Source organism: Protopterus annectens, chromosome 10.part0, assembly GCF_019279795.1.
Source record: "Protopterus annectens isolate FY-2018-M chromosome 10.part0, PAN1.0, whole genome shotgun sequence".
NCBI classification, from domain to species: domain Eukaryota; kingdom Metazoa; phylum Chordata; order Ceratodontiformes; family Protopteridae; genus Protopterus; species Protopterus annectens.
In genome coordinates, this window is record NC_056744.1 from 1,670,663,374 (window position 1) to 1,670,679,327 (window position 15,954).

The 15,954-nt window shown below is 34.5% G+C and overlaps 1 protein-coding gene across 1 annotated transcript in view; it reads right to left on the reverse strand.

Annotated features, from left to right (window-relative positions):
* Positions 1-15,954, reverse strand: part of LOC122814410 (neurotrophin receptor-interacting factor 2-like) — a 739,001-nt gene that overhangs the window by 667,241 nt on the left and 55,806 nt on the right. Inside the window, exons 5-6 of the mRNA XM_044086992.1 lie at positions 12,606-12,732; positions 4,007-4,126 (exon numbers count right to left, since the gene is read on the reverse strand). Coding sequence (XP_043942927.1) covers positions 4,007-4,126; positions 12,606-12,732 — 247 coding nt within the window. The remainder of the gene's footprint in view (positions 1-4,006; positions 4,127-12,605; positions 12,733-15,954) is intronic.

The window sequence follows — 15,954 nt, forward strand, 5'->3', positions numbered from 1 at the left end:
AGCATAAATAAAGCAAGGCGACTGCATGTGTTTTGGCAAAGTGCTGTGTTTTGGCATAACTATGACTTTCTATTGTATCAAGGGCTTAACTAAATTATTTGAAGTATCTCAAATTGTGTAAAAGTGCTTAGAGTGTGTGCTTATTACTGTGCATGTATTCTGAAGAGTTTGTGTGCAAAGTGCAACTATTTTGTGAAGTACAGTCAAGGTATAGCCATTTTGAAAAGTTTCTTGTGCTGGGTGTGTCTATTCACAAAGTGCCACCATTACAGAGTGTTTCTTGTACTGTAAAGTGTTGCCTAGCAAGGTACCACTATTTTGGGGAAATTTCAGTGTGGTGTGTACAGTTTACTCACAAAGTGCAATTACTTTGAAATATTATTGACTCTAAGCTTCTCTTGCCCAGTTCATTAGCATTGTGAAGTCATTTGAAATGTTCCTTACATTGATAAGAGGTGATTTTTGGCAATATAACAAATTCAAAAAGTGTTACAGTGCCTGAGAGAGACAGCTTGCACAGTATGCCCAATAGCATAGTTCTGAAAAGCCCATGAGCATCATTTCAGAAGCACAAAGTATACGGGCTAAGTATTGGCATACATTTCTGACATATGCGTATGTGTATGTGTTCGTGCTTATTTGCAAAACTCCTTCACTGGTATGTGTTAATATGGCAGATGGACTTAAAAAGCCATTACTACTTGTATTTGATTAGAATATTCCAGAAAACTGGATAATATTTCAGCAAGAGTACGATAGTTTTATACAAGCAGCTTATTCAGATAAAGATGCATGCACCAGGGCATTCATTTTGTTAAACCTAGCTGGGCCTGAGGACATAGAAAGAGAACATTCATTTGTGTCTGCTCTAGCAGTATATGAGGGAGAAGATGAAACTCATCATATTGTTGTACAGACTGAATCAAGGGAAAACCCTGAGTGCTTGAAGCACACGTTCAGCATTTGTTTTACATAACAGATCAGAAACCAGGGAAAACTTCTGCAGCTTATATAACTGACCTGAGAAACAAAGCTAAAACGTGTTGGGTTGGTGACTTAAAAGATGAATTAATAAAGGGCAGGCTTTTGTGTGGTATTAATAGTGCTGCTGTGAGAAAGATCTTGCTTCGTGATAGCAACTTAACATTGAGTAAAACCATAGAGATTTGTCAAATCCACGAGATGACAGGAAAAACACATAAGTATGTTTGCAAGTGACAAGGGCAAGGTTTCAGCAGGCTACAGAGCAAGTGTAGACAGTATGCAACACGTGGCAAACAGAAATAGGCCTACTAAGCACATGGAAGCTACAGCCCCTGATGGCTTACCAGGGAAACCACATAGCTTTCCAACAAGTTCCAATTCCAGTTCCTCAGTGCAATACAAGCATGAATCAGCAAAGTCCAGCTTTATTAACTCTCACAACTGTGGTGCAAATCATGAGTCTAAAAGAGAGAAATGCTTAGCTTTTGGTCAGCAATGTCACTGTTTAAAAAATGGAATCATTTTCAAAGGTTTTGCAAATCAAGTAAACCTCACACAGTTGCAATGAAGGGTCACTCAAAAAAGCAAGTTGACCAAGTAGAAACACAACAGTCAGCTTTCTATGTAGATGGTGTATCAGTAGTTGGTGAAAGAGTTGATGCAATGAATTTATTGGCAAAGAGCGAAGTGTTTTGTACTGTCTGGATCAATGGTAAATCCACAGAGCTTAAAGTAGACATTGGTTCAATGTGTAATGTTATATCAGCAGACACATTTGCTAAAGTGAGAGCTAATGAACAACTCAATGTGACCAGTAGTGTGAAACATGTTGCTTATGATGAAGCTTGTTGTTATTCAAGTGAAAGCACTTAACCAGCTTTGGCGTTTTTCATTATAATAAATTCTTTTTGTACATTTTCACTTCGTGAACTGGTTTACATGATAGAAGGTCTTGTGGACTGTGGTGGTGTCGTTTCAGAGTTGAATTCCCAAAGACACGGAGGTATATTTTTTTTGCGAACAGGGCTAATTTTGTTCTTGTTATTTCTGAATTTTCTCGTTGCTTATGGAAGTGAAGAAATTCAAGCCGAAGGTTCAGTGATGCTTTCATGTTATTTGGCTAAGAGCTGTTTCAACTTGTTACTTTATGTGGTATGAAGACCAGTACAAACACTTGGCGTATACTACAATTGCTTCGGGTACTTTATTTTAAATGTTTGTATATAAGCTACTTAAGTTAAAGTCAGTTAACTTCTATTGTGATGTGTTTGTATAAAATAAAGCTGCTTGAACAGAATCCACAAAGACTCTTCTACTGTGTCCAGAATAGGAGAGCGACAATTCTGTTACGCCTTTCTTGGAGTTGATAGAATGCTGCTCATGGCTAGGCTCATACCTGTCTTGGACACTGTCTTTGTTCATATAGTCCAGTGAGGTACATCTCAGGTTACTTACATCTACATGCACAATGGCTGAGTACTTGTGGTGCAAAGACACAATGTGGTGAATCCTGACATCTGATAAGCAAATGACCATAATGTCTTCCTTGCATAGACTGGTGAATGATATAATGGTACATTTCACTATGGAGTCACAATGACTAGGATGTGTTATTGTGTAAAGATCTTCCTTATGAGCTTTTGAGGTGAAATACTGTTACTCTTAGGTAATGTCTGACAGTTGGTACTGCTGTGCGGTGTGTTTGTGAGGCTGCTGAGGGTGCTTGTTTTTTAATTTGCATCTAAGAGGTCCTTTTGTTTAGGTAGGTTACTTTTAAGAGTCTATTTAGGTCTGTGTATTTGAGCTATGCTGCATATGACTGACAGTGTGTACTACTGATAGCCTGCTTGTAGTCTGCATTAAGTTCATGTGAGAACTTTCCCTCCAATGAGTTTATATAAGTACACCTCTCAGACTGTATCTGTTTGAGTATTATATGTCAACCACATGGGGGTCTACGGGGGTTCACCTGATGCAAAAAAAAAAAAAAGTTTTCATTGTGCTTTCTAGAGCAAGCCGAACATGATGTACAACAAATTGAAAACTGTATGTAGGAATTCTAAAACAATGAGCAATATTTATACGGAGTTCCACACAATCACCTGATAGTAACACTGAGGTCATTAACGTTGGGATATCCTAATAACACATTTTGTACATTTAACTTAGGGGCTGCATCACTGAAACAGTGGCTAATCTCCAGTTTATTAGTGACATATGTGCCATCTGATTTCAATGTCACTCAGTATAAAGGAAATGGTGAGGAAAATCTTCCCACGTTAGTGATGACTTCCCTAACAGTGACTAAGTGTAAAGTGGATGAAGCTGTAGCTGGTGATCATAAATGTAGGATTTGCACCTCATAAATCTTATTTTCTCTAAGAGAATCGTTACTGACACTGCTTCTATTACAGAGCTGGCAATGATTTGCTGTGCTTTACAGTTTTTACTTTGTCTCTGTGGTTGTGTGACAGTGGAGTTAGTATTACATATAAGTAGGGGGGCATGAAGTCCATCACATGGGGTGTACAGAGGGTTGTCCTATGGGAGAAAAAAAAAAACTTCTGATTGTTTTCCATCTGGACATGTACATTACCAGTTATATTAGTCTGGTTGCAGATAAGTAAAAATATAATTTAATGTCTTATAGTGGAAGCATCAGTAACCCATACAAGTGATGAAGTCAATAGCAATCTGTGTTTTACAAGTGTCCGCAAAGTCCAAATTCTGCATTTTTATACTATTTTACACAAAACTGGAAAGCAGTCTTTTCTGTAATGTCCACGTCTTCCACACACTAACTGCTGGTCAAGTGCCACAGTCATGGGAATAATCCTTTTTGTTTTAAAAAGATCTTAGTTTTTCATATTTACGTTAATATATCTTATCAGAATTTTCCTTGTTGTGTCGCACCATTTAGTCCTCTAACATCACGCACATTTTCAGTTTTCCTAAAATATTTAAAACATCAGTTAAAAAGAACAAATTTATGTAAAATACAATTAATAAATTATTTACATACTGTTGAAGGTCTCTTCAAAATGATCCTTCTGCTTCCTGATATTTATTCCCGTCACAATATCCTTTGGAACTTCATCTGCTTTAAATAGCTGTAATAACTTCTCTGGAGGAATTTTGTATCCTGCATATAAAATATAAACATAATTACTAATTAGTCTATCACAACTGGACAAGGATCACTTTAGTAGGGGAACGAAGACACAACATTCAAACTCAAAGTGTATATTAACAACAGGATAATGTACAGATGTTTGTCATACAGACCCTGAACATTACTGCAGATGGTAACAGAACTACATTAGTCATCACAGATGCAATGGGGAAGCAAATGAAAACATCCTTAGATATTACTAATCCTTAACAAGTCAGTGCTAAGCATATGGTTGGAAATAACAACATCCTTAGATATTACTAATCCTTAACAAGTCAGTGCTAAGCATATGGTTGGAAATGACAACATCCTTAGATATTACTAATCCTTAACAAGTCAGTGCTAAGCATATGGTTGGAAATGACAACATCCTTAGATATTACTAATCCTTAACAAGTCAGTGCTAACCATATGGTTGGAAATGACAACATCCTTAGATATTACTAATCCTTAACAAGTCAGTGCTAACCATATGGTTGGAAATAACAACATCCTTAGATATTACTAATCCTTAACAAGTCAGTGCTAACCATCTGGTTGGAAATGACAACATCCTTAGATATTACTAATCCTTAACAAGTCAGTGCTAACCATATGGTTGGAAATAACAACATCCTTAGATATTACTAATCCTTAACAAGTCAGTGCTAACCATCTGGTTGGAAATGACAACATCCTTAGACATTACTAATCCTTAACAAGTCAGTGCTAACCATATGGTTGGAAATGACAGCACCCTTAGATATTACTAATCCTTAACAAGTCAGTGCTAACCATATGGATGGAAATGACAACATCCTTAGATATTACTAATCCTTAACAAGTCAGTGCTAACCATATGGTTGGAAATGACAACATCCTTAGATACTACTAATCCTTAACAAGTCAGTGCTAACCATATGGTTGGAAATGAAAACATCCATAGATATTACTAATCCTTAACAAGTCAGTGCTAACCATATGGTTGGAAATGACAACATCCTTAGATATAACTAATCCTTACCAAGTCAGCGCTAACCATATGGTTGGAAATGACAACATCCTTAGATATTACTAATCCTTAACAAGTCAGTGCTAACCATTAGATATTACTAATCCTTAACAAGTCAGTGCTAACCATATGGTTGGAAATGTCAACATCCTTAAATATTACTAATCCTTAACAAGTCAGTGCTAACCATATGGCTGCAAATGAAAACATCCTTAGATATTACTAATCCTTAACAAGTCAGTGCTAACCATATGGTTGGAAATGACAACATCCTTAGATATTACTAATCCTTAACAAGTCCGTGCTAACCATATGGCTGGAAATCAAAACATCCTTAGATATTACTAATCCTTAACAAGTCAGTGCTAACCATATGGTTGGAAATGACAACATCCTTAGATATTACTAATCCTTAACAAGTCAGTGCTAACCATATGGTTGGAAATGAACACAGAAATGCCAGGGGGGATTAACGGAAAATACAGTAGAGGAGAAACACACAGCAGAAATATGAAGTTGTATCATGCAATTATTAGAAACAAAAAAGAGGCAAACAGAACAAAATGAGTTAGGAATATAGGGACCGTGTAAAAGGACGAAGTGGAGAAGAGAAGTAAGAAAACGAATATTCTAGATATCAGACCAAATATACGAGTAATATAATTTATCAGACAAGAAGCTGTAACAGAGGGAACAAGTGAGGATACAGAGAGAGGTATGCTACTTTGTTACTGCATGGTTGCATGAAAGGGGAGTTTCTATGCAAATAAGTATGCAAAGCAGCTGATGAAGATATTGAAGGAACAAAAAGGAAGGGGTGGCAGGTCATGAGTGGAATAAGACAAACATGATGATGTGGTTAATACAGGAAAACATAAGTCAGATAAGTGGCTGCAATTAGGTAAGCAGTAGGAGGGGGCCTTGGGTTGGGGAAGGGGGTTGTGGGTGCACAATATGAATGCTGAAGCTAAATGAAATTCACACCAAAATATTCCAGGATGCATTACAATGGGAGATATTAATTAGTTAGGTAACACCACAAGAACATGACTGATGGAGGTAAAGTTCCTGACTAGTTTCTTGTGCTATGTAACTGATGGTTAATTACATATATTGAGGTCAATGGAATAGAGAGTTCTATTTTTTTAGGAATGACGAATGAAAAGGGACTCACTTAAGTGTGTTTTTATAATTTAAAGGGTTGGGAGGGTGGCCTAATGGTTAAAGTGTCTGCCTTACAAACACAAGGTGCAGGGTTTGAGTCTCCCAAGGGATAATTGGCTAGGCTTAAAATGGCTCGCAAGGGCAGTTACCTTAGTACTAATCTATGAACCTTAAACCAAGATATGTTAAGTGCTTAAGGTACAGAGCTGCAAAGAGAGAGGACACAGATTTTAAACTAATAAAGTAAACAGCTTATAAAACCAGATGACACTGATTGTTGGCCACTATACTTTATGAACAGCAGAATGTAATTGTTATTTTTATGTAATTATATTAGAACATTGTTGATCCTGTTTTTGACAAATTGAAAAATTCAAACCATGCGGACACAATAAAAATAAGGACATAATTTTCAAGGCTAATATTACATATCAGTATTTTAAAAATGCAGTTATATTAACTCTATTCTGTAAGCAAAATTGTGCATTTTTTAATTAACTCATTAATGCCGACCAGCAGTTAGTTAATTAGATGCCACATTCTTGATTGCCAACAAGAAGACAGCTACTGCCTTGTACTGAGGGCAAAAAGGAAAATTAAATGTGGGAATGTCTTTCAACTGAAGAAGAAAACAACAACTGAATCTCTTACTCAGCTGAAGTCACTTTCTCTGAATCAATGTTCGTAAACAAGGAACTGAATAATGCAAATTCAGTACAGCAGCTAATATGTAGTAGTGGCAGATCCAGGAATATGCATGTTGTCTATACAATGTGATAAAGGACAAAAGTGAAGATATTAGAACACCACAAATTTACTAGGGAGAGGTCAAAATTAGGGTGTCACTTGACAAGAACCCCGTCTGCAGTCATTTGCAAACTTTGTTAACCAGAGGTCTTGTCTCTCTCTCTCTCTCTCTCTCTCCTTGAGGCACAACTGGTGACTTTCATTCTTTCTGCTGAAGCACCTGCTGCCCACATTGTGTGGGTTCTGTCTTTCACCAGTTTGTTATCCATCTTACCACACATGGAATTCATTTTAAAGCATTTAGCTCTGTATGATGCCAGCATGGGGAATGGCATCACAGGCCTTGGCCAGGTCAAGGTATGTCATGTATACCACACAGTCACGGTCTACAGCCTTAGTAACCATTTTGAAGAAGATCACAAGATTGAATAGACAAGAATTACCCTTTACATAGCCAAACTGTTAGATAAACTCTAAGGTTCTTGATATCACTACTAGAGAAGATGAAATCAAACGTAAAATCTTCTGAATTATCATAGACTTCAAGAAGACTTTTATTATAGAAGACAGAAAATACTGCAAACCATTGTGAGTTGCAGGCACCACTGTATATGTGTTAATATTTGTAATGTTTAACTTTCATTTTGAAAGAAAAATGATTATACATGTTCAATTAATTTGATGTTTAATTTAGAAATTAATTTGTTCTTTTAAGATTAAGACTGTCTGGCAAAAAATCCTGATATCATAACTTATGAGGTCAGTTCTAATGTATACTGTGGTTTTACAGATGAGTCTTCTAGGTCTGATAGGTCTGTAATTGCCCATGTCAGTTATAAGGCCACCCTTACCGAGTGGCGTCAAAATTTGCATGATGGGTGGTGAGGACCATCATCGATGTTCATGTGCAACCATCAACAAATGACACCGCTTGTCGTCTAGCAATGATAAAGTCCAACATGTATATTGGCAATGTCTACCATCAGTTGCGCATACGAGTTGAGCTCTGTTCTGTGACAGTCTGTATATGTGAAACATTATATTTGTACTCAAACTGATGACATGTTTCACTTTGATCATCACAATGGGTGGAGATTTGGGTTGTATGTTTGATTGCTTCTCACAGACAACATTTTGCACCTATGAGCCATTCCCCTAACATTGTCAGTATGAATTCTTCTGTTGTATACTGTGCTGTTTACAAGGACAGGAAATAGACAAGCCATGGGTTCAAATTCTCATGAGCCCTGCCTATTTTCAATTATTATACTGCAAAAAGAGGAATTTCCCTGAAGTATCTTTCCCCAAAACAGTCAGTATAGCATTCTTTTGCGGCACACCATGCTGAAAGACTGTTTAGAAGACTAGGATAAAATCAAATCAGGAGTTCAATTCCACTGAGGCCTGTTTTTTTTTTTTAATCATCAGTCTGCCTACTGCAGTGGTGGTGCTGCAGTAGCGTTGTCTCCTCACAGTAAAACGTTGCCCTGTTCGATTCTCAGCTAGAGCGTCTTGTGTGGAGACATGCATGAATGGGTGCACCTTCGTTGAAGGTTGTGCATCAGGGCCGGCAACTCGGCACGTAAAAATCTACTGCCAATCATAAGTGGACTGGGGTTCTGCTGTGGCGACCCCTAAACGGGAAAAGCCGAAAGACACAGCAAGTCTGCTAACAGAGCCAACCCCGTGAAGTGTCTTTTCCTGAATATTTCACTCTAGTTCAGCTTGAATTCACCTTGTTATGGAGCTAAGTGTGTAATGCAATTGGAGACAGTTTATGGATCAGATCCTCAAGAGTTTTATATTTTCATTTTAACATTTATGTTATAACACAGGCGTACTCACTACAACATTACATTGCTTGCACACGTGCAGGTTGGTAAATCATCTTACAGTATTGTATCCTGTATGTCCTGTCTGACATTTGCATAAATCTACATTCAAGTATTGTCAATCCCATTCTTCACTGTGTTTTCCACCCCTTCTTTGGTTAACACCTCTTGTTGCAGTCTTTTCTGTCCATTTCTGTTGACCTACTAACTCAATGCTTCACCCTTGGCCATCATTGACCGTTTCCCTTTCATAGGACATTTCTCTGCATATACATTGCCTTACGTTACAATAATATATCAGTAGCGTAGCTTGGTGGTCTGTGCGGGAGGATTCATGACTGCCATATGTGCTCTTGTACCTACAATGCTTACTGCAGCCGTTCATACTTTTATCTGGTTGCAATGCACCTTGTACTGCAGACATAACAGAAGCTCGTCATCATGAAAACAGCCTGGGTCACAAGCACATACTATAAGCATCAAGGCTCGTTGAACAAATGATGTAAATAACGATGACTTGGCTGCAATACTGGATACAACATTCTAGGTTCCCCCAGCTATCCCTTCAGGTACATTTTCCTTTATGGCTGGTACTCCGATACTGTAGCATCTAGATCTAGTCTCCAGGTCAAGGTCAACCAGTTTGTTATTCTGCCATCCTATTTTTTCCAGGTCCTATAGTTAATTATGTAACTGCATCTCTGTTTTTAGAGCAGACTCGTCTTCCTTTTGGTTTTGGATTCTTTTTGATTTCCCACTTCATGTTGCTGGTATCCACCTGTCTTTGTTGCTCTATATCCTCAGCTACTTTCACTGACTTTTGGAACAATTTTCACTCTTGTTCCTCTTGTGGAACAGTTTTGCACACCTCCAGCTCATTCTTACCTTATTCCTGTTTCCTGTCCTCCTTTATAATTTCAATTGTGGCACCAAGAACCACTTTATTTCTTTAAATTGACCTTCTGTGCAGAGCTGCATGCCTAAGCAGCGACTTTGCATCAGTTTGTTAATATCCCAGTGTTACTTTGTGATTTTAAACAGGACGGAATTCTTACCTGTAGCAATTGGAAGGATATCCCAATGACTGGGAAAAATTCTGGGTAGTGCTCATTGTGGAAAGGGTGAAGACTAAAAGGGAAGAGTGTGACTGTGGATGATTTAATATTATTAGATTATGAAAGGTCCACATGTCTGATTTACGATGGGCGCAGCTTACTCACTGCAAAAGGCCTACATGCTTTAGAAATCAGCTAACATCATTGCAAACTGTGCCAAGGAGGCTAAATTCTCCTAGTATTATAAAAGAAATAATAGAGTGAAATCAACTATACATTCTTTTAAGGTTTTATAATTTGTTTTTTTTTTTTTACAGAGCTGGTAAGACATGTTTTGGAAAAGCTTGTTATGCTTTTCTAGAGAAGGGATTAGAGTTACCCAGATGGGATCATGATCATTAGAGCCACTAAATGGACAGCACTGGTTAAGTGTTATGGAGGTCTTATACAGGACCATGGCCCCTACAACCAATCATATTCCAGGCCTGGAGCTCTGCATGCAGAGATATCCTGTGGAAAAAAAGTAAAAAAAAAAAAATGATGTTTACATCTGTAGTACTGTCCTTAATGCAGAACTTAGTGATTAGTACAGTATCAGTGTTGTTTATGCATAGAATGGAGTCAAGTTGGTGTGCTTTGTTTTTGATGCTATCAGCATTAACAGAGATTCTAAAGGTGGGAGTTCAAAATGGTGGGGACTGTTGATCAGTGGAGAAGGGACATGGCTTTGGGTAATATTACTAGCAAGTAAAAGAAACACAATTAAATTAGATTTTCCTAGGACTGCGGTGGTGGTGCCGCAGTAGCGTTGTCACCTCACAGTTAGACGTTGCCCGTTTGATTCTCAGTTAGAGCGTCTTCTGTGTGGCGACATGCGTGAATGAGCGTTCCTTCATTGAAGGTTGTGCGTTAGGCCTGGCAAGCCAGTACGTAAAAATCTACTGCCAATCATTAGCGGACCGGAGTTCCGCTGTGGCGACCCCTAATCGGGAAAAGCCAAAAGACACAAAGAGGGATTTTCCTCTGTTTAGCTGCAGGAACCAATTTTATGATGTGAGATGATTTGTTTGCATGGAAGAATTCTACTTATGTGTGATGGCAGACCAACGCTTTCTAGCAATCAGTTTGGAATTAAAGTGGTATGCTTTATGGAAAACATAACAGGGTTCGAAGTTTGTGCTAGAAGGTATGAGAATGGTAAGGTTGCAGCAGACCTGTTCCGAGTTAAAATATGAACTTTCAAAGTAGCCTAACAAAACCAGAGGAGAAAAGTATATATGAATCAGTTGTTGGGGGCTTGGCATGAAAGGCTTTTATGGGAAAGAACTTTTTGTCTGGTACTGAAGTTAGCAAGCTAGTAATGACTTATGACTGGATGGTTAAAATTAGAGAAAAAATAAGTCAGTGAAGGTTGGAAAAGTATCATATATGAAGGAAATAAAGCAGAGTGGGATGGAATGGGGCTAGGGTACATGACCAAAGCAAAGCCAAGTGTAGCAAGACAAAGTGAACTGGGGACCCTCCACAAATAATTCCAGCAAAATAACAAATCAGGGAAATGGTATCTGATAGTTATTTCTAACAGATGATTAACAACTAAACAGTTTCATCTAGGTCAAATAATTCAGGCAGGAGGAACATGAGAATAAACCACCCAATACAGTCTGTGTCAGACCAGCAAAGAGATGATTACTAAATTCAGAATTTCAAAAAACAGTAACATGTTTTCAATACCATCCTAGCACAGTACAGCAAAAATTATTCTAAATGAATATCAGTACGCTATGAACTACATCTGTTAGAAGCACACAGAATTCTAATAAAGACACAGCAACATGGAACTAAAATGCTCTACCTTAACAGTTTACATAAACATTATAGAAGGTAACAGGCCTTTCTTAATGCTTGCTTAACATTTTACACCGCAGACCTATTTATGGGGTTAAGAACAATGCAGGTACACATATGATAATATGGAGTGGCATTTCATTTTAAAAAGCTGCAAATAAACTGCACCTTTCAGGCTTGAGTTTATTTCTCAGATTTCAAACCGTGACTTTGAGAAATTACTTTAATGAAGCCAAAGATTCTTTATCTATAAAATAAGGACAAGACCTCTAACAGGTCATACTTTGTTAATAAAACATATCGGCAAAACTAACTACCAGTCTCTCATGGGAGACTGCCTGATCACAATGTGTTATCCATGGGGTACATGAGAATAAAAAAGTTACATTAACTACATAACCAACAAAACAGCCTATTTAAGAGGTGGCTACTTTATGCAGAAAAGGAACAGATGGTCAAAAATGTTACTCAGTACAGAAAAGGAGTTTAAAAACTGAAAAAAACATGATGTTATAATGGGATCTACACCTACAGTAGCAGAACAAAAATGCTAACTCAGAGAAAGAAGTGCTTATGTTTGAGAAGATTCACTGTAGACAAGAAAGAGAGGGATCACTTAAGATCATTCAAGGTCAGTGGAGACAAATGTTAATTTTGTAAGAACCCTTTGGAATAAGAACAGAGAGAGATGCTATATTCCCCTCACCAAACAATGGTGAAGTGCATAGTTCTGAATCATTCTACGACATTTTCATATCATATTGATAACTTTCAGAATAATAAACTCATTTCATAAGCCGGCTCCCACTTACCAACAGAAACACAGGTTTCGTAGTTCTGTACCATCACGTCTCTGTACAGCTCCTTATCTTGTTTCCTTAATATTTTCCACTCCTCTTCTGAGAAAGTAACAGTGACATCTTCAAAGGTTTCTGGTACCTGAAAAGACAAAAAAAAAATCCTCTTCAATGTTTATTATATTCAACATATAATCTACAGTCTTTCAGCAGCAGATTTTACTTTCTTAATTTACTGGATAGGGGGACCTTGCACCCACATGCTTGATTCAGAAAAAAATAAAGTTACAAATATGGTGATGCAGCAAATCTGGCTTGTAGACAATTCAATTAGCACCAGTCTGTGGAGTCATATATGCAACTGAGAACTATTGGGGGATATATATATATATATATATATATATATATATATATATATATATATATATATCTATATATATACACACATATATATATAATCGCATAGACATGAGTCCCCTTCAGATGGTCGAACTTTCAAAAGTTCAACTTTTATATGGCGGAGACCATATGATCGACCGGGATGAATGCAGATCTACATGCAGCGCGGAACGGGAATATTTCCCGTTACCACAATGTAGTGTGATCTCAGAGTTGGTGTATTTAATTTTTTATATATATATATATATATATATATATTTTTTTTTTTATAAATATATATATATATATATATATATATATATATATATATATACACACACACACACACACACACATGCATACACACACATGCACATTATATATGTGTATATATATATATATATATATATATATATATATATATATATATATATATATATATATATCATATATAATGCATAAACTTACTATTAAAATGTGGAATGACATGCAAAACTAGAATGGATGAATGCATCTTTTCAAGTTTCCATAATGAGGTTCTGCAAATGTTCAAATCCACAATAGCGAATGGTATTGTACATTCAGTAATGTGCATTTGATGTTCTGATAACAGATCGCACTACAGTAGAGATCGGGAAATTTACCCATTTCCTCACTGTAGTGCTATCTCTAAAAAAAAAAAAAAAAAAAAATTTTTATTTTTAAAAAAACCCCAAAATTTAATATTTTAAAAAAAATTTTTTAAAAAAATTTTTAAAATTTCAAAAAAAAATTTTAAAACCTTTTTAAAAAAAAAAAATTTTTCCCCAAAATAATTTTAAATTTTATTTTTCCTTAAAAAAATTTTTTTTTAAAATTAAAAAAAAAAATTTTTTCTATAAAATTAAAAAAAAAAATTTTTTTTTTAAAAAATTTTTAAAAAACCTTTTTTAAAAAAAAATTTTTTTTCCCCCAAAAAAAAAACTTTTTTTTAAAAAAAAAAAAAATTTTTTTAAAAAATTTTTTTTTAAAAAAAAAAATTTTTTTTAAAAAAAAAATAAAAATTTTAATATAATATAAATATATATATATATTTTTTTTTTTTTTTTTTTTTTAAAAAAAAAAATTTTTTTTTAAAAAATTTTAAAAAAAAAAACCCCCAAAAAAAAAAAAATTTTTTAAAAAAACCCCCCAAATAAAAAAAAATTTTTTTTAAATTTAAAAAAAAATTTTTTTTTTTTTTTTTTTAAAAAAAAAAAAAAAAAAAAAAAAAAAAAAAAAAAAAAAAAAAAAAAATTTTTTTTTTTTTTTTTTTTTTTTTTATATATAACATATATATATATATATATAATATATATAATATATAAAAATATATACATATTTTTTAAAAATTTTTTTCCAAAAAAAAAAAAAATTTTTTTTAAAAAAATTAAATTTAATTTTTAATTTTTTTTTTTAAAATTTTTAAATTTTTAAAAAAAAAATTTTTAAAATTTTAAAATTTAATTTTTTTAAAAAATTAAAAAAAACAAATTTACCCATTTTTTTTTTCCAAAAATTAAATAAAATTTAAAAAAAAATTTTTAAAAAAAAAAAAATTTTTTAATTTTTTTTTTTAAAATTTAAAAAAACCAAAAATTAAAAAAAATTTTAAAAAAAAAAAATTTTTTAAAATTTAAAAATTTAAACCCCAAAAAAAAAAAAAATTTTAAAAAAAAAAATTAAAAAAAAAATAAAACAACAAATTTTAAAAAATTTTTTTTTTAATTTAAATTAAAAATAAAATTTTTTAAAATTTTAAAAAACCATTTTTTTTTTCCCCCCAAAAAAAAAAAAAAACCAAAAAAAAAATTATTTTTTTAAAATAAGAAAAAAAAAAAAAAAAAAAAAACCAACAACACCTTTTGAATTTAAAAGCAAAAAAATAAAAAAAAATTTTAAATTTTGATAAAAAATCATAAAAAGATTTAAGAGATAAATAATTTAAAAAAAATTAAAAGAATGAATGAAACAATCAGGGAAAAAAAAGAAGAAGAAGAGAGAAGAAAGAACCCTGGGAAGGAAACCCCCAAAAGAAAAAGGAAAAAAAGAAAATAGGAAAGGGTGGGGTAAAGTTTCTTGAAAAAGGGTTACAAATTTTTCCAAAGAAAAAAAGGGACAAAAAAAACCAAAACAAAGGCCAGAAAAAAACACAGAAGAAAAAGAAAAAAAAAAATTTAAAAATTAGAAGGAAAATCAAAAAATTTTCAAAAAAATTTTAAACAAGGCCATTATCGATAAATTAGGTTAAATTTACTTTAATGGATTCAGGTTTTCGGGGAAAGTAAAAACAGGTTAAAACCCATAAAGGGGAGAAAGACATATAAATTTAAAATTGAATGAAATCCCTTCTGGAAATTGTTGGGTCAAAGGATTTTTTAAAAAATGTTACTAAATCCAAATTATGAACATTGTCACACACACACACTGTCTCACACACACACACACACACACACACACACACACACACACACACACACACACAACAATGTGATGCTTTGAAAGTTATACAAGAATCTAATGCTTCTTTGTTCTGACATCTGTTATTTGAGGTAGCAAAACTACATCACTATAAAACAAATCTGTTACTGTTGTGAGTGACCAGATATGATTCCCTGGATGTACAGGCCCGTAGCTTGGAGATACTTTGCACAGAGATAATAACCTTCAGGGACACTGTCTTCTGCCTGGCTGCATGGTACAGAAGAATGGAACCCTTACTGTAACCTACATGATTGGGGCATGAATAGTGGAGTTGGCATTGAAGGAGTGGGGACAGGGAGAGGTAATAATGAAGGGGAACGTTCCAATCACCTCCCCTAGAGGAGACAGTTGAGATCACTCAGGATGTCCACAAGGAGATGTGATTTCTCCATTGTAGACTGGGGATACCATCTTCCTAGCCTGAGGGAAGAAGGCAGAGTTGCATACTGACAAAGTCCTTTGCATTAAGTACGGGATGCCTGGG